An 18,344-nucleotide genomic window follows, 5' to 3' on the forward strand; every position below is an offset into this window, starting at 1 on the left:
CATTGTGGAAACACTTTGTGACTCTTCCATTGTAACGTTACGGATAGCTTGCCACTTAATTGGACTTGGGCAAACTCTTCACTTACAAGTCTTTTGGGAATTGGAACTTCATTGTAGTTTATGGTGGAAATTTGATGATAATATGAACTTTCCAGAATGGCATTTGTTGATCAAATAGATACCTGCAAGAAGAACCTGACTTTCTATTGTTGAAATATATCAAATATACTCTGCTATTTTTAGATATAGAAATTTGGGGGTGGGTGGAGGGGTTGAAGCAGTAAGTTTAGAAAGAATTTCCATTTTTGTAATGAGGGGGATATATACCCTAGATTTTTCTAAGGGATTGCCTATCCAATGGCTTCCTTGTGTTTAGTCATTTATATCTTTTAGATTCTGTTTGGACAGTGCATCGCTAAACTTTTTTCAGTTAAAAATAAAGCTTAAAAATCTTACAACTTTTTTTAAAGTAGGCTTGCTTTGCATCATTTTGTAAACTATTATTCTATTTTAATTTCTCACTGAGCAAGCTAACAATTTACCCTGGTAGCATAACATGATTAGGGGTTTGGGAGAGAGAGTGTTTTTGTTTTGGGTTTTTTTTTTGCCAGTTTTTTAAACAGATCAGATAAGAGTTACTATGTCAGAAGGTAAATTTGCCACATCATCTTCAGCAGAAAAGCAAGAGTCAGAAATTGGAAGGATTTTGGAGAGGATGTCTTGTGTTCCTGTAGACTCCCAAAGGAGAAGTAGAAAATTTACCTGGAGTTTTGTTCTATAGGGGATAAAGGTGGTTTGTTAAGTAAATAAGGTGATAGTATTAGGATTGTGAGAGATATTAATATTGAGCCTTTATTTCTTTGTTGAGCGTGTGATTCAATCGTCCATTTAATTTTGGTTGGCTATAAAATAAGTTAAAATGTTCTTCATTAGATTTCAAGATTATGGCTTAGTGACAAGAGCATGGGCTTGGGAATCAGAGGACATGGGTTCTAATCTAAGGATTAATCTAATCTAAAGATTAGAATCCTGGTTCCGCCACTTGTCTGCTGTGTGACCTTGGGCAAGCTACTTAACTTCTCTATGCCTCAGTTACCTTATCTGTAAAATGGGGATTTAAGAAGGTGAGCCCCACATGGACGACCTGATTACCTTGTCTCTGTCCCAGTGCTTAAAACAGTGCTTGGCACATAGTAAGCGCATAATACCATAATTATTATTATTATCAAGATGAGATATACGATCCACAATAATCTTAGGTTAAAGTCCTTTAAAAATGCCGTTGTATTGTGAAAGGTTGTATTGAGTATTTTTTTCGTCATAGACTTGCTTATTAGGATCCAATCAGTCAATCGTGTTTATTGAGCTCTTATTATTTGCAGAAAATTGTGCTGTTTGGGAGACTTTGGGAGAGTACAATACAACAGAATTAGCAGAAACCCTTAACGAGTTTACAGTCCAGAAGGGGAGACGGATGTTAATACCTTTCAGAATATCTAAAAAACTAATATGAAATTCCTTTACTTGCTGTATACTGTAATGATGAATGGCACTAAATTATTGTTTAATCTTTATTGGAGTAACTCAAAGCATTATGTGACAGTTTTAAGAAGATGAGGAGTTGTAAGCTGCAGCAGCTCCTGTTTGTGGGAGCTGGGGCGCAAACTGCCCAAGGTATATTGTTGCAGGAGTGATATTCACATCCCTGGTTTAAGTTGCCATCCCTGTAACGACTGAATGTAATGTCGGGCAGGGCTACGGATCACGGGATACAATGGCAAGTAGTGCTGTGATGTCTGGTTCTCACCTGGGTAACTCTCCCAGGGTTTAATACGGTGAGATGTACGTTGTCGATGCTTGATATATACTGCTCCAGTGCGTTTCTGCATTTATGTATTGTGGTGTGTTCAGAATCTGGTGTATGCCTGTTCTTGGGATGGCACTGTTTTCTTTGCCAACTCATTACTGACCTTCTGAGCCCTACATTATAGATAAGTGTATGTCAAAGAAGGGCCACTCTGACTAGAAGGTTAACATCAAACATATCACGAATTAGTAATATTCACTGAGCACTTATGTGTACAGCACTCATCAGCGTGCTTGAAGAGTAGAGCTAGAAGGCCTGATGCCTGCCCTCGAGGAGCTTCCATCAGAGTGGAGAAGACAGCTACAAAGTGATTTACAGGTAGACGAAGAGAAAAGGAAAATGGGTGCTTTGACGAATGTGTTTAAATAAGAGAGTAGGTTGATTTATGCGGAACTGCTGTGGGTGAGTGAGATTGTATAAATGGAGCTGGAGCAAAAGGGCCAAAGTGGTAATTGGGGATGTGACCTAAGGAGAAGAAAAATTAATTGTGGAAAGGCTTCCTGAAGGAGATGTGATTTCAGAAGGGCTTTGAAGATGGACCATTTCAATTCTAGGTATTTGTGCCAGGAAAGAACTACTTTGTATCAAATTCAGCAGTCCTCCTGAATAATTTATGCAGTACAAATCTGTTCTGGCAATAGACTGTGCAGCCAGCCGGCTGTAGGTTACATAAACTGTCATTTTATTGAGCTAACACAAATCACAGTTCTGATCAGATGAAAGATTTTGAAAAGGTCTCTACAAACATTTAAGTCCAGGAGTTTAAAAAGTCTCTTTTCTTGCCCCTAAAACAGCTGAATAATATCCATCTGGTTTTTAGATTTTTCCTGTCCAGATATGAGTCATTTCCCACTTTCTGTCCAGATGGTTGTGGTGTGTGTGGTTTTTTGGGTGTTTTTTTTTTTTTCGTAACCTCTAATATTGTGAAGCCTTGGAACACTTAGGTAGACATGTGGTATTCTGTGGCCAACTAAAACGCTGACAGCATCATTCTGTGTTCATTGACTTGGTAGAGAGTATTGTTTAAGAACACTAAAGGATGTGAATGTGAGTGATTGGAGTAAGGTTTCTTAATTCTGGTTTGGAGATACATGAAAGTTCCCTATTGTTTGCAGACTAAATGAATCTCAGGAAGGGGGAAAGGAACATTGAGTGGTTTTGTTGAGTGGAGGTAGGAGGTGTTCAACCTTTAAATATAGAACTTTCTGTATTGCCAAAAAAGGAAATGAGCATCATTTAAAAACACATACAAATCTTCCTGAAGGATACTATTTTAGGCTTAAAGTGTTATTATAATTGAGGTGGATATTAGAGCCCAAGAAAGTGCTTATGTAGCTCAATGTAACCAAATTTGGTGGGGGGGCCCAGTGTGGGGAGCAGCAGTGGAGATGGAGAATAACTCTCAGGTAAGTATCTCACTGTGAACATTAATGTAAATAAGGAAGTCGGGCAAAGGGTGACCTTAAGCCTTGAGTAATCAGAGGCATTGTTTTAATAATTCAGTGTGGCGTGCATCCAAAGCTAAGTCCATTTGAGAATATCCGCTTTAGTTACTTGGTAAATAAGTGACTTATACCCTTTTTCTTGCATTTCCTCCTGTTTCCAGGTCAGGTTCTTGAACTGTCTTGCTGACACCTTAACTTAACATGTCCAGTACTGAATTTCTCATCTTTCACTCTAACCTAGTCCTCCCTCTGTCTTACATAAGTTTCACTATCAACCTCCCTGGCTCAGAAGCCCACATTTGTAGCATCATCACATCCAGTTAATGGCAAAATTCATATTCCATAAAACTTCCCCGAGTCACCCCTTCTTCATGGAAATAGCTAACACCCTGATCCAAGCTCTTGCCATATGACAGACTGTATCAACATCCTCGCTCATCTCCATGCCCACACAGTCTCTTCCCCACTCCAATTCATACTTCATCCTGCTGCACTGTAAATCTTCTGGCATTGTCTCAGAACATATCTTTCCATGCTTCAAAATCGTCTCTTGGCTACCCACCTTCCTCCATGTGAAGCGGAAACTCTATCATTGGTTTCAAGGGTCTATACCAGCTCTCTGCATGTGCCATGTCCTAGCTGTCGTTCCCTTTGCTTCTCCGAAGTGTGCCTTCTAATTGTATCTTACTCTTGATTCTTCCGCCTCCATCCCCTCACTCACACTGTTCCCTAGCCTGGAACTCCTCCTCCTCTTAGAGATCCACTAGGCCATACTCCTCCTATCTTCAGAGCCCTTCTAAAAATCCCACCTCTTCTAGAAAGTCTTCCCAGATTAATTCTCTGTATCCCAGTTGTCAGGTCAGCAGTTGCCTCTTGTATATTTTATTCCTATTCTTAGCACTTCTTTACATATGCTTATTTCTCTTTATATTTTATTTTTAGATTTAGTGGCACATTCAGCTATTTGTTCAGCTGTTCTGCCTTGAAATGGTTGTTACTGCTTCATGCTTTATCTTCTTCCTGTTTTCACCAGCTGTAAATAATTTGTCTGACTCCCACATTAAATTGTAAGCTCCTTGAGAGCCAGGATCGTAGTCTTACTACTGTTGTTCTCCTAAGTAGTTAGTACAGTGCTCCGTATTCAGTAGGCACTCATTAAATACCACTGATTGAGGAAAACTGGCAATATTGACAAATGGACTGAATGTGAGAAGGAAGAGGCTGTGAGCTTGTTGTGGGCAGAGAATGTGTCTGTTGTACTCTCTGTAGCGCTTAGTACAGTGCTTTGCATGCAGTAAACACTCATTAAATAAAATTGAATGAATGAAGAGGCAGAAAGTCGAAGAACACCAAATTTACGCACTTCTGGGTTAGGGCGGTGTTGGTAGTATTGTTGACTTTGATGGGAAAATTAGGATGGGGCATTTTAGAAAAGAAAATGAGTTCAGTTTTTACCATATTGGCTCTAAGGTGCCCACAGTTCCTATGGAGATGTCCCATAGGCAAGAATAATAATTGTGGTATTTAAGTGCTTACTATGTGTCAAGCGATGTACTGAGCCAGACCCAGTCCCTGCCCCATCTGGGGCTTACAGGTGAGATTGTAAAGCAGACTTGACTTTGCCTCTTGCATTACTTTCCACAAATTCAGTAGTGTGGTCAGTGCTGGGGGGATGAGGAGCCTGGTCAGATAGGCCACACCAGAATCTCCTGGCAAAGTCCAGTACAGTAATTCTCAAAGCACTTCAATCTGCAGCCCCCCTAAAAACTCCTGTGACACCTCCAATCCTGCAAAAAGAAAGAAGTGTTGTTTCTAAGGCAGTGAAAACATCGCATTGCTTTGTGGAGCTTTGAAACTCTAGTTTCTGTTAGAGATCAAAGCAGATGTTGAAGATTCAAGGCCTGTGGCTACAGATATGATTCTTATTTCCTCCCCTTTCTATTTCTCAACCCCTTCTATGGCCTGTCAGGCTGAAGTGGGTGGGGCAGGCGAGGGAATGAGGCAGCGGGATTAGGAAGCTTGTGGAGGAACCTGAGTGAAAGTAGAGTTTGAACATATTCCCTTAACAACTTAATCTTTTAACCATTTTTTTTTGCCACTTTTTATGTGAATTCTTCTCCTGCCCTGGCACTGTTTAAAACCTTCAGGATCTTGTGGCCTAGTAGAAAGAATCCTGACCTGGGAGTCTGGGGATCTGGGTTCTTATTTATTAATTATGGCTCTTCCACTTTCCTCCTGTGTGACCTTAAGCAAATTACTTAACTTCTCGGTGGCTCATTAAAATGGGGATTTGATACCTGTTCACTCTCCTACTTATGTACATATTTTTAAATTGTAAAATGTATGTTATAAATTATATTAATATCTGTCTCCCCCTCTAGACTGTAAGCTCATTTTGGGCAGGGAATGTGTCAGCCAACTCTGTTTTATTGTAATCTGTGATCTGCACATAGGAAACACTCAAATACCTTGATTGATTGATTGATCACTTAGACTGTAAACCCAATGAGGGCCAGAGATTGTGTCCCATCTGATTATCTCATTCTGCCCCAGCATTTAGTACAGTGGCTAACAAATGCCACCATTAGATTGTGGGCAAGTCACTTAACTTCTCTGTGCCTCAGTTCCCTCATCTGGGGATTAAGACTGTGAGCCCCACATGGGACAACCTGATTCCCCTATGTCTACCCCAGCGCTTAGAACAGTGCTCGGCACATAGTAAGCGCTTAACAAATACCAACATTATTATTATTATTATTATTATTGTAATTATGGAATGATCTTCAGGTTAGACCTCACTCCAGAAAATTTCTTGAGAATTTTTGTCCAGAGGTAGGGACATGTTTTATCTGAGTGAAATGATACTTTTCGGGATCTGAACATGGAGTCTCCATTCCCTTATAAGATGCACAGTGATTTTTGAATCAATCCATGGTATTTATTGAGCGCCTACCATGTGCAGAGCACCATACTAAGTAATTGGGAGAGTACAGTACAACAGATTTGGTAGACACACTCCCTGCCCATAATGAGTTTATTCAGTCTAGAAGGTGTGCAGTTTATAGCAAGCAGTACCTAGGAGCTACCTGACTACTCCTGGCCACCCTCAGCTTGCAAGACTGATGCAGCGTTGGGATGATTAGGTCTCCCAGCAACAGTAGTATCTCCCTTGGCTTCAGATTGTCTTTTAACTTTCCTTAACTCCTTAGCAGCAGACCAAGCCAGACTATTTCCTGCCACACAGCAAACCCTGATCTATCACAGAAGATCTAATCAACTCAGTGATAGTAAAAAAGTAGAGAAAGCACTGACTGGGGAACTGTACCAGCCCTGAGCCATCACTTATTGATGAACCTTAAATGTACTTGCATAATTCCCATAGATCTGTCAAAATTACGCTCTAATCTAAAATAGGTATTCACACTTAATATTATATTCCTTAATAACATGTCCTTTTCCCCCTCCCAATCACACTTTATTCTAACTCAAGTTCTAGTGCTTGATGCTAAGGAGTACTGTTGGACTCATGGCTCAGTGGAAAGAGTCTGGGCTTTGGAGTCAGAGGTCATGGGTTCGACTCCCGGCTCTGCCACTTGTCAGCTGTGTGACTGTGGGCAAGTCACTTAACTTCTCTGTGCATCAGTTCCCTCATCTGTAAAATGGGGATTAACTGTGAACCTCACTTGGGACAACCTAATTACCCTGTATCTACCCCAGCGCTTAGAACAGTGCTCTGCACATAGTAAACGCTTAACAAATACCAAGATGATGATGACTCTTCCTTCCCCCGACTCCCTAAAACAGCACTTATCTGGTGCTGAGAGCTTGAGAGCCTCTCTATGCTTAGCAAATTGAAAAATCCCTAAACTATCAAGGTTTTTGAGCTCTGTTTTGTAACTTATTTAAATTGAAATTCCTAATAGTCCTTCTATTAGTACGCTATATTGTTTCATGTAATTTGGTGTACTTCAATGCTTCATTCTTCTTTCTCACTTTTTGTTTTTTAACAGTGAGTGTTGAAAAGATTGAATTGAAGGGATTATCGCACAAGAAGAATGAAAGAATTGTTGAATGTTCCTTTGAGGTAAGGTTTAAAGTTCCCTTTTTGTTGAGAGAGAAATTATGAACCCTATGCTACTGGGTTTTTTTAGTTAGGTTACACCTACTTTATTTTTTAAATATTCTTTGCCAGCCATTTCCTGACTAAAATGTTTTGCCTTTTCATGTGATATTCTGCAAAAACATAGTCAATTTATGGATTTGTGAATTCTCCTTATTCCTGATGGTTGGATTGCCTTTCCCCCCTACAAATCCGCTTTTTGTTGAGAAATAGCTATGTGTTTTTACTACATTTTGCTCTTCTTTGAACACACATGATATTTACATCAGGGCTGTACATTTATACAATATCTCTTTGAAAATGTACATGAAATTTTGATACATCTTAGCTCTGCAAATACAGTATAACGTCGTAAACTGGTGTTCAAAACTCTAGAATTCTCAAACCCGATGCTTTCAAACAATGCTGTATTATATTACAATAGAGAGTTGTGATGTAGCTTTACAACTTAACATGGAAAAATTGTGTCTTTACTCAGTGAGCTGGGCTTCTTCCAAGAGTAATATTCTGAGATCCCATCTTCTAGATGCCTTTTCCATTTGATTTCTAATCTTCCCCACCCGGTATCTCTGCCTGCCATTTTCACACTTCTGCACCACCTAAGTAGTTAAAGTACTTTCAATCCCCAGTAGCACTTAGCTACATATCTTTATAATCTATCTGTAATTCATTTATTGTCTCCCCTACTAGATTGTAAACTCCTTAAAAGTAGGGATCATGCAAACCTATTTTATTGCACTTCCTGAAAAGCTTAGTACAGCACTCTACAAATAGTAGGCCTTTGAAGTCTGTTGATTGATGTATTGACAGACCTGCATTTTTCCCATCCCCCTTCCTTAAAAGAAGGGGGATGCCTCTTTGCATCTAATTTTAGGAATGGAGAAGGAAGTTTAGGGGGAGCTACAGAAAATGGGAAAAAACTGAGTACATTCCCTTAATTTTTCCCTCAGCTGTCTTGAAGCAACACCATCTGTTGGTTACTTTATAGCGCTGTCATCATAATGCATTAATTTAAAGCCTATCTGTAGACTGCAAGCTTCTCGCGGATAGGGAATGTCCCCATCATTTCTCCTATATTGAACTATCCCAAGTGCCTAGTACATTCAGTCAATCAGTTGTATTTGTTCAGAGTTACTGTTTGCAGAGCACTGTACTAAACACTTGAGAGAGTACAGTATAAAAGACACGTTCCCTGTCCACAACAAGCTTACGGTCTAGTCAGGGGGAGAGACATTAGTATAAAGAAATTATGGATATGAACAGAAGTGCTGCCGGGCTGAGGTGGGGGTGAATAAAGGGAGCAAATCAAGGTGATGCAGAAGGGAGTGGTAGCAAAGGAAATGAGGACTTAATGAGGGAAGGCCTCTTGGAGGAGATGTGCTTTAACCAAGGCTTTGAATTACTCTGAGAAGTACTCTGAGAAGTACTCTGAGAAGAGTAATTGTCCAGTGTGAAGAGGGAAGATGGTCCTTTTCCAGAGGCAGGACATGGGCAACATAGATGAGATTGATATACAATGAGTACATCGGCATTAGGGCAAAGTGTGCAAGCTGGGTTGTAGAAGGAGAGTAGCTAGGTGAGGCAGGGGGGAAGGTGATTGAGGTGTTTAAAATGAAGCCAGGAGTTTATTTGGCATGGAGGTGATTGGGCAACCATCAGAGGTTCTTGAGCAGGGGAAAAAAGGGCATTTGTTAAGCACTTACTCTGTGCCAAGCACTGTCCTAAGCGTTGGGGTAGATACAAGGTAATCAGATTGTCCCATGTGGGACTCACAGTCGTAATCCCCATTTTATAGATGAGGTAACTGAGGCACAGAGAAGTGAAGTGACTTGCCCAAAGTCACACCACTGACAAGTGGTGGAGCTGGTATTGGAACCACGACCTCTGACTCGCAAGCCCATGGTCTTTCCACTAAGCCCCTATTTTTGTAGAAAAATGATCCAGGCTGCAGAGTGAAGTTTGGACTTGTATTCTCCCAAGTACTTAGTATGGTGCTCTGCACATAGTAAGCGCTCAGTAAATACTGTTGATTGACAGGAGGTAGGGAGGTCAGCAAGGAGACTGATGCAGTTAAGGCGGGAGAGGAAAAGTGCTTGAATTAAAGTGGTAACAGTTTGGATGGAGAGGAAAGGGTGGATTTTAGCAACTTCGTGAAGGTTGAAATGAAAGGATTTAGTGATGGATTCTATATGTGGGTTGAGTAAGAGAGAGGAGCCGATAATGCCAACGTTATGGGTTTGTGAGACAGGGAGGATGGAGGTGCTGTCTACAGTGACGGGAAAGTTACGGGGAGGGCAGGGTTTGGGTGGGGAGATAAAGAGTTCTAGTTCAGACATTTTAGGCAAGACATCCAAGTAAAGATGTCTTGAAGGAAGGAGGAAATGTGATATTGTAGAGAGGGGGAGAGATTAGGAAATCATCTGTGTTGAAGTGGTAGTTGAAGCCACGGGAGCAAATGAGTTCTCCAAGAGAGTGGGTGTAGATGGAGAATGGAAGGGGACCCAGAGCTGAACCTTGAAGGACACCCACGGGGGCTGGGAGGCAGAGGAGGAGCCTGTGAAAGAGACTGAGAATGAGTGGCCCGAAAGGAGGAAAACCAGGAGAGGATAGAGTCAGTGAAACCAAAGTTGGATACTGTTTCCAGGAGAAGGGGGTGATGGATAGTATCCAAAGGCAACTGAGAGGTCGAGGAGGATTAGGATGGAGTAGCGGCCATTGGATTTGGTAAGAGAATGATTTGTGACCTTTTAAAAGGGCGTATTTTGTGGTGTGAAGGGGATGAAAGCCAGATTGGAGGAGGTCAAGAAGAGAATTGAAGGAGAGGAACTTGAAACAGCTGATGTAGGCAGTTCTCTCAAGGAGTTTGAAGAGGAATGGTAGAAGGGAGATGTGGTGTTAACTGGAGGGAGCCTTAAGGTCAAGCGAGTTTTTTTAGGATAAGGGAGACATGAGCAGTGGGGAAGAGGTCATTGGAGAGAGAACATTTGAAGATAGTGGCCAGGGAAGGGAAGAAGGGAGAGAGCAAATGCTTTACAAAGTTGTGAAGTGCAGTGCTTGGCACACAGAGCTCAGTAAATGCCGTTGATTGATCTTATTGAGGATTCGGAGTTGTAAGGAGTAGTTTGAGGCAGGGAAACCTACCTTTTGGAGACCGGAAAAATTCAGTCTTTGTATGGGGTGGACAGCTGCCCATGGTAGGGAAAACCAGCTATCAAGCTATGTGGAGGTGCTAATGCCAGGGATAGCCGGCCATTTTACCAGTGGGCAATTTCACTCCTGGGTCATGGAACTCCATCTGTAGTATTTATTGAGCCCTTACTCTTTCAGAGCACCTGGTTGCCTGGATCAGAGGTAACACTAGTATTTGTAACCTATTGAGGTGGTAGAGTTTCCCAGTGAATCAGAAAAATATGCTGACACCAGCTTTCAGGTCCCTTGGTGCATTCTCAAGGATGGTTGGATTGAATAGGTGGAAGAGAACTGGATCCAGGCCCGAACAGTACCTAGACAGGCTATGTTTTTAATATGATAGGGAAAGGATTGGACAAGGTATACTCAGTTCTTCCATAGTGTGGGTTTTCATTGCCCCATTAAGATCAAATCCTATTAGGGAAATTTGGAAAGTTCTTCTTTCAGTGTAAAACATACTGGATAGAGTGCCTCCTCCTGCCTTCAAGACATCTTTACTTGGATGTCTTCCCTAAAATGTCTAAACTAGAACTCTTTGTCTCCCCACCCAAATCCTGCCCTCCCCGTAACTTTCCCATCCCTATAGACAGCACCACCATCCTTCCTGTCTGAGAGATTTGGCATCTGAAGAAATGGTTATCTCCTTATCTTCCCACCCAAACTCTGTCCTCCCTCTGTCTTTCCCATCACTGTAGACAGTACCGCTATCCTCTGTATCCTACAGGCCTGTAAACATGTCACTGTCCTTGACTCATCCCTCTCATTCCACCCACATGTTCAGTTTGTCACCAAATCCTGTCGGTTTTATCTTCGCAACATCGCTAAAATCCATCCCTTCCTCTCCATCCAAGCTGCTACTCCACTGATCCAAGCACTTATCCTATCCCTCCTCGACTTCTTGAACGTGTCCGCCAACTCTGTTGTATTGTACTCTCCCAAGTGCTTAGTACACTGTTCTGACCACAGTAAGCACTCAATAAATGGCACTGGTGATTGTGTGCACATGTGCGACCGGTCATTACTTTCCCAGTTTCTCTCTTGGCTTTATTGTACTGAACCATAATTTGTTTTGTGTTTTAATAATGTTGGTATTTGTTAAGCACTTACTATGTGCAGAGCACTGTTCTAATCGCTGGGGTATACAAGGTAATCAGGTTGTCCCACATGAGGCTCACATTCTTCATCCCCCTTTTACAGATGAGGTAACTGAGGCACAGAGAAGTTAAAGCCATACAGCTGACAAGTGGCAGAGCTGGGATTCGAACCCATGACCTCTGACTCCCAAGCCCATGCTCTTTCCACCGAGCCATGCTGCTTCTCTAGTTTTTGTAGTTTTAGTAAAATTTTTGCAACTTTACTGTATTTACTTCAGTAAAATAACACAATGTTATTAAAGGCGAACTCCATAACAGTAATGTAGGATTTATATCAAATCTGTCATTGTGTTATTTTCAAATCATCTACTCTCTAACTCAGTAATTGATTCTCATTGAATCAGTGATTGCCGTAATCTGATTTTTCCTTCAAATGGGATTCTTGAGAAACGTTATCGTGGTGTGCCTTCAATTTAGATTTCTTATACTTCTTATTAATATATAAGTGCTTTGTGCTAAACACTCTACTAAGTGCTGGAGTAGATACAGTATAATCAGGTTGGATTCAGTCCCTCTCCCATACAAGGCTCACATTCTAAGTAGAAGGGAGTAGGTTTAATCCACATTTGACAAATGATGAAACCGAGGACCAGAGAAGTTGTGACTTGACCAGAGTCACACATCAGACAGGTGGTGGAGCCAGGCATAGAACCCAGATCCTCTGACTCAGGCTGGTGCTCTTTCCACTGGGTCATGCTGCTTCCCAACATATAGTTGTTTAGTAGCCTTAGGATCTTGAAATTCTCATTGCAAGCAGCTACTGTATATGGTAAAATAAATGCTTTAAAGACCTCGTGAATTTCTAGTCGTGCACACAGTGATGTAGGACAGATTGTTGGGAGCAACTGCAGTAAACTAACTTGGCATAAATTAATCGGGGAAAAGTGTTATTCTATAAGCAGATCAGAGACTTCAGAGAGATTGTGAGACCAGGAAGCACGTTCAGAATAACTGTCCTTGCACTTGGGAAATGCAGTAGCACAGCAAAGGACAGTCCGTAATGGATTATCTGTGGCACACAGTTTTCTCAGCTTCTTCTATAAGCCTGGCTAGGACCTCACAGTCAGTGGCTTGTCACGTGATCCCTGGGCAACTTCACTCCCGGTCTTTTCATTTCTGATGAGCGAAGCAGACTGGCTGCAGCACATAAAAGAAATTCCATGGAGGACTTGGGGAGGGGATGGGTGAACAGTAATCCATACCCTACCCCACCCTGCCTGCCCAAGAAGGTGGACCAGGTGGGCACCTATCTTCAGGCAGCCAGTGACACGTAGTCCCCGGCCGCAGGTACTAGGAAGTGAATGAGCAGAAGTAGGTGGTTCCCAGGCTCCTCCCTGAGATAGTAGGAGTCCAGTATCGTGGTTCCTGAGAAGTGGACTCTCGGAGGGCTGGCCCTGCCTGGGGGAAAAAGTGACAGGGAGGAAAAGCACCTTGTCTTCAAGCTGACGACTTAGCGTCTGTATCTTTAAAACAGTTTCCTGTTGTGTGATTGCTCTTTCTGGTACTTGAGGGCTGGAACAAGATCAGGGCCTATAAAGGACTTGGCACCCACAAAGTCCGGGTGGATGCTGTATGTGGTCTTCACCTGTTACTCCCTTACTCGTTCTCTTCTAATTGTTCATAATCCAAAATTCTCTTGTCTGTGCTCCTTGCTCACACTATTCCTGTGACCCAGAACTCCTCCCTCCCCCAAATCAGCTTCAGTGCTCTTCATGCTTAAGATCCCCACTGAATTTCACCATCTATCTCCCGCATTAAATTCTAAGCTCCTTTGGGACAGGGAGCATGTCTCTTCCTTCTGTTTTACCTTCCCATGCATTGTACCCGATGGGTATTCAATAAATATCATTATTAACTGTTGAGGAGAGGTCCCAATGGGTCAGTGGGCAGCTCCTAAGGGAAGATGCACAGTCCTCCGTGGCATTTTTTTCTGTGTGTTTTGTCTTTCTTTTTGAGCTGCTGCTATCCACTTTACTCATTGGGAATGAAATGACCAGAAGTGAGATTGCTCAGAAGTCAAGTAGCCTAAAACCCTCCCAGTTGGCATATTCATTAAATTCCATTTATACCACCAAGAGGAGCAGGATTAAGGACTTGTATTTGAAGGGCAGTAGGACAAAATTTACACAGCGTCATTTCAACGAATCACAATTGGTACTTATTCTCCCTCTTCTTGAGGAACACATGGACTCACTTCCCATACCCTAATTTGTGTTTGTTCAGGCATGCTCTTGGTTCTGAGCGACCACAATATTTGAAATCTGGAGATACATCATGCCTTAATTGCTGATGTAAGCCAGGGTCCCTAAAGCCCCACGTGACATTAGGAGTAATCTCTGCCCTGGGAAGACTGTTCCTTCCCTGCCCCTTCCTCTCCTCCCCCACCTCTGCTTTGAAATTAATTCTGTCGTATTTTTTGAGCACTTACTTACTTTGAGCACTGTGTGCAGAGCACTGTACTAAGCGCTTGGAATGTACAATTTGGCAACAGATAGAGACGATCCCTGCCCAACAACAGGCTCTCAGTCTAAAAATCTGAACTCTGACTTGCCATTTGGTTTTTCCTCTTGAGAGCTCGGAAGAGAAGTAGCACAGAGGGGGATGGACAGATCTCCTCTAGACTGTAAGTTCATTTTGGGAGGGGAGTGTCCGTTCATTGTTACCCTGTACTCTCCCAAGAGCTTAGTACAGTGCTCTGCACACAGTAAATGCTCAAATACATTTGAATGAATGAATAAACAGATAGGACAGAGGCTTTTTTTTTTCCTCCTGCTCTGGACAGCTGCTTGTAGTCTAAGCACCTCTCTTCCCCCACCCCACAATTTCCATTTATTTACTGTTGTGACTTGCAGTGAAAAGTGACGGGGAGCTAACATTAAGGAAAGAGGTACTTGCCTGAGAAATGTCTGTCTTATCACAACTTTAAGCTCCAAAGCATCTTGAATTGTCCTTGGTCTAGGCAAAACCTGGCAAGTGCCTTGCAGGTAGGAACTTAGACCTCAGCAGCATGAGTGAACGTGAGCAATCAAACTTTTTGGAACAAGACTCTCAGGAAATGAGATAGTGATTTCTCTCCTCTGTCTCCATCCTAATATTTCAGCTAGAATTTATATATTTATAAATTGTATATTATAAATTATTTATATTAATGACTGTCTCCCCCTTCTAGACTATAAATTGGTTGTGGGCAGAGAACTTGTTTACCAACTCTGTATCGTACTCTCCCAAGCACTTAATACAGTGCTTTGCACATAAGTGCTTAATAAATGCCACTGATGGTGAAAGAACCAATTAACATCCCTAGCTTGCCTTTGTATATTCAATGTCAATCAGTGGTATTTATTAAGCACTTATGTCCAGAGCATTATACTAAGTGCTTGAGAATGCAGTATAACAAGAGTTGGTAGACATGATCCCTGCCCACAAAGAGCTTCCAGTCTAGAGCGGGAGATAGACATTAAAATAAATTATGGCTATGTACTTAAGTACTCTGGGGCTGAGGGTAGGGCAAATAAAGGGTATAAATCCAAGTGCAAGGGCAGTGCATAAGGGAGAGGGAGTAGAGGGAATGAGGGCTTAGTTAGGGAAGGCCTTTTGGAGGAGATGGAATTTTAATAAGGCTTTGAAGGTGGGGAAAATGATAGTCTGTTGGAGATGAAGGGGAAGGGACATGGGCGACAGGTCGTCGACAAGATAGATGTGATTGAAGTATAGTGCGTAGGTTGGCACTAGAGGACTGAAGCGAGCATTCTGGGTTGTTATTGATACCTTCCTTTCCAATAATTCATTTTGGACAACTCATCTGTGAATTTATCCAAGCCCTCTTGAACCTACTGATAAATTTTGCAGGAACCTTTATCTTTACATAACAGCAACTGAGCTCTAACCTCATGTAAAAGGTGGATCATAGCTCAAGATCTTAGCTTGGCTTGGTATATGGGACATGAAACAGCTTGGTGAGAAAATAGTGGCCAGGTCCAAACTTCACTTGAGATTCAGCACCTGGTCAGAAACATGGCAAATCCCCAGAATCGGAGCCCCAACAAGGTTGTTTCTTCCACAGTCCATGAGCTGGATCCAATTTAAGCTGGAATGGTAAAGGGAGCCAAGTTCAGCCAGGGACGATCATAAGGTTGCCAACCTCCCCTTAACAGCTGACATACAGAATGTAGAAATTCCTTTTGCCAAGATATTAACTCGGTAATGCAATGGCAGAAGAATACAGTCTGAACCAGTTAGAGTACTTGAACTTTATTTTATTTGTTACTAATTGTTTATAAAGACGGATTACTCCCACAAGAGAGGGAAGGCAGTATGGTCTGGTGGAAAGAGGATAGGACTGTCAGGAGTCTCAATTTCCAGTCCTAGCTCTGCAACAGGCCTGCGGTATGACTTTGGGGGTAAAATGGGGATAAATGGGTTAAAGTAGATTATGAGACTTGGACAGTGTTCAATCTGATAACTTTTTGTCTGTTCCAGGATTTAGCACATAGGCTTTAATAAATTCCCACAGTAATCAAAGTTAATGTCCTTCAGGGTTTGAAAATGGCATTTTAGATTTTAATTTTTCTGAGTGTATATTTGTATGCCCTGAGGAGGAAATTAAGAGTCAAGAAATTGTGAAATTAGAAACTGTTTGGGTTTTGACTCAGGATAAAAGTTGTGGGAAAAGAAGTTTTCCATTATGTAATGCCCTTTGGAAAAAAACATAGCGTCAGTACTTTTGGTAGAACATTCTAATGACTGGAAAGTTTTCTTATATGTTGACAGTTGCCATTGGTATTTAGTATGGAAAACTTTGACTTCTTTTTAAGAATTAACTTTTTCTTTTAGTTGAGACTCTGAAAACTTTGACTGAAAATTCCTAGAGTGAAATGTTTTCCCTTTAAGATTAGGTGTGCTTTAAATGGAGCATGAGTTTTAATAACGACATTGGCCCAGTACTTCCTTTTTGTTAGGGTCTTCCAGCTTCTGGCATAAAGCTAAATTATAAACTATGCACTAATGAAAAATCATGTGGCCCTTTTTGGGGTATGTGCAGTGGTTTTAAAAAAAAAACATGAGTAGTGAAGAATATTTTAATTTTCAACAAAACCCCAGTTATATCTAAACAAGCCCATACAGTTTCTGTACTGAATCTCTAGCTTGATCATTGAAAGGTACATCTTGGATCTTGATTCTCTTTTTACGTAGGTATTTTACAAGTAATAGAAAAACTGTTCAGTGATGAGTGACGTCTCAGTGCAGCTGGGCCTCTGACGTGTGCTTTGGACATTATGCTTCAATCTCTGAAGACCTTTGTCTTTGTCTTCCTTTGTTTTTGTGTCAGGCTGTAGTTTTCTGTGTGTAGGTCTCAGTCTTTGCCTTGTTCAGCTGATACTTAGAATTTTTTGCCATTACTTGGAATCTCAGGTCATCACACCTGTTTTTGGCAGTTACCACCCTGTTCTAGACCTTGGCACATCAATCCATCAGGCTTATTTGTTGAGCATTTACTGGGTGCAGAGCATTGTACTAAGCGCTTGGGAGAGTACAGCACAGGACACATTCCCTGCCCACAACGAGCTTACAGTCTAGAGGGGGAGACAGATATTAATATAAACAAATTATATATACACAAGTGCTGTGGAGCTGGGGTGTGTCAGGGGGATGTGGAAGTGAGTAGGAAAAGAGGAAATGAGGGCTTAAGCAGGGAAGCCTTCTTGGAGGAGATGTGCCTTCAATAAGGCTCTGAAGTTGGGGGGAATAATTGTGTTGGATATGAAAAGGAAGGACATACAGGCCAGAGGCAGGATGTGGGCGAGAGGTGGGTGGCGAGATAAACGAGATCTAGATGCAGTCAGTAAGTTGGCATTAGAAGAGCAAAGTTTGAAGACTGGGTTGTAGGAGGAGAGTAGTAAGGTGAGGTAGGAGGGGTTTTTACTGGCAAAGTGGCTCCTCTGGTGTAGATTGGAAGGCTGAGGCATGCACTGCTTCGACTGATTCTTTCCTTCCCCTGGTTTTCTTTCAACCTCCAAATTCAGACTTGCCAAATCTTGTCAGTTCTTCCTCCGCAACATTTCCAGAATCCACACCTGCCTCTCCATTTAAAACTGCCACAACGCTGGTCCGAGCACATTTCTCCCCTCTCCAGTCCGTACGTCACTCTGCCATTGGATCGTTTATATAAAACTTCATTCCGCACACATCTCCCTTCCTCTCAAAACCTCTCATGCTTATCCATTGCTATTTGTATCGAGCAGAAACTGGATTATCAGCTTTATTCAATCAGTGGTATTTATTGAACACTTATTATAGGCAGAGCACTGTACTAAGCACTTGGGAGAGTACAGTGCAATGGAATTAGCTGTAAGCCACACATTCAGCTCTCTCCCTATATCAACTCTCTCCTTCCACTACACCCCAATTTATGTCTTTAGTTCCTTTAAAACCAACCTACTCGTTATGCTTCATTTTGCCTCTCCCACCATTGACCTCTTGCACACATCTTTCTTCCTGCCTGAAACTCCCTTCCCCTTCTCATCTGGTTGTTACATCCAACTTCAAAGCTCTTCTAAAATCACATCTCC

The 18,344-nt window shown here is 41.8% G+C and overlaps 1 protein-coding gene across 1 annotated transcript in view; it reads left to right on the plus strand.

Moving 5' to 3' along the window:
* ZCCHC14 (zinc finger CCHC-type containing 14) overlaps positions 1-18,344 on the plus strand; it is a 66,061-nt gene that overhangs the window by 28,806 nt on the left and 18,911 nt on the right. The window contains exon 3 of the mRNA XM_029075439.2: positions 7,323-7,396. Within this exon, the coding sequence (XP_028931272.1) occupies positions 7,323-7,396 (74 nt within the window). The remainder of the gene's footprint in view (positions 1-7,322; positions 7,397-18,344) is intronic.

The sequence above is a fragment of the Ornithorhynchus anatinus genome, chromosome 11 (genome assembly GCF_004115215.2).
Source record: "Ornithorhynchus anatinus isolate Pmale09 chromosome 11, mOrnAna1.pri.v4, whole genome shotgun sequence".
NCBI lineage: Eukaryota > Metazoa > Chordata > Mammalia > Monotremata > Ornithorhynchidae > Ornithorhynchus > Ornithorhynchus anatinus.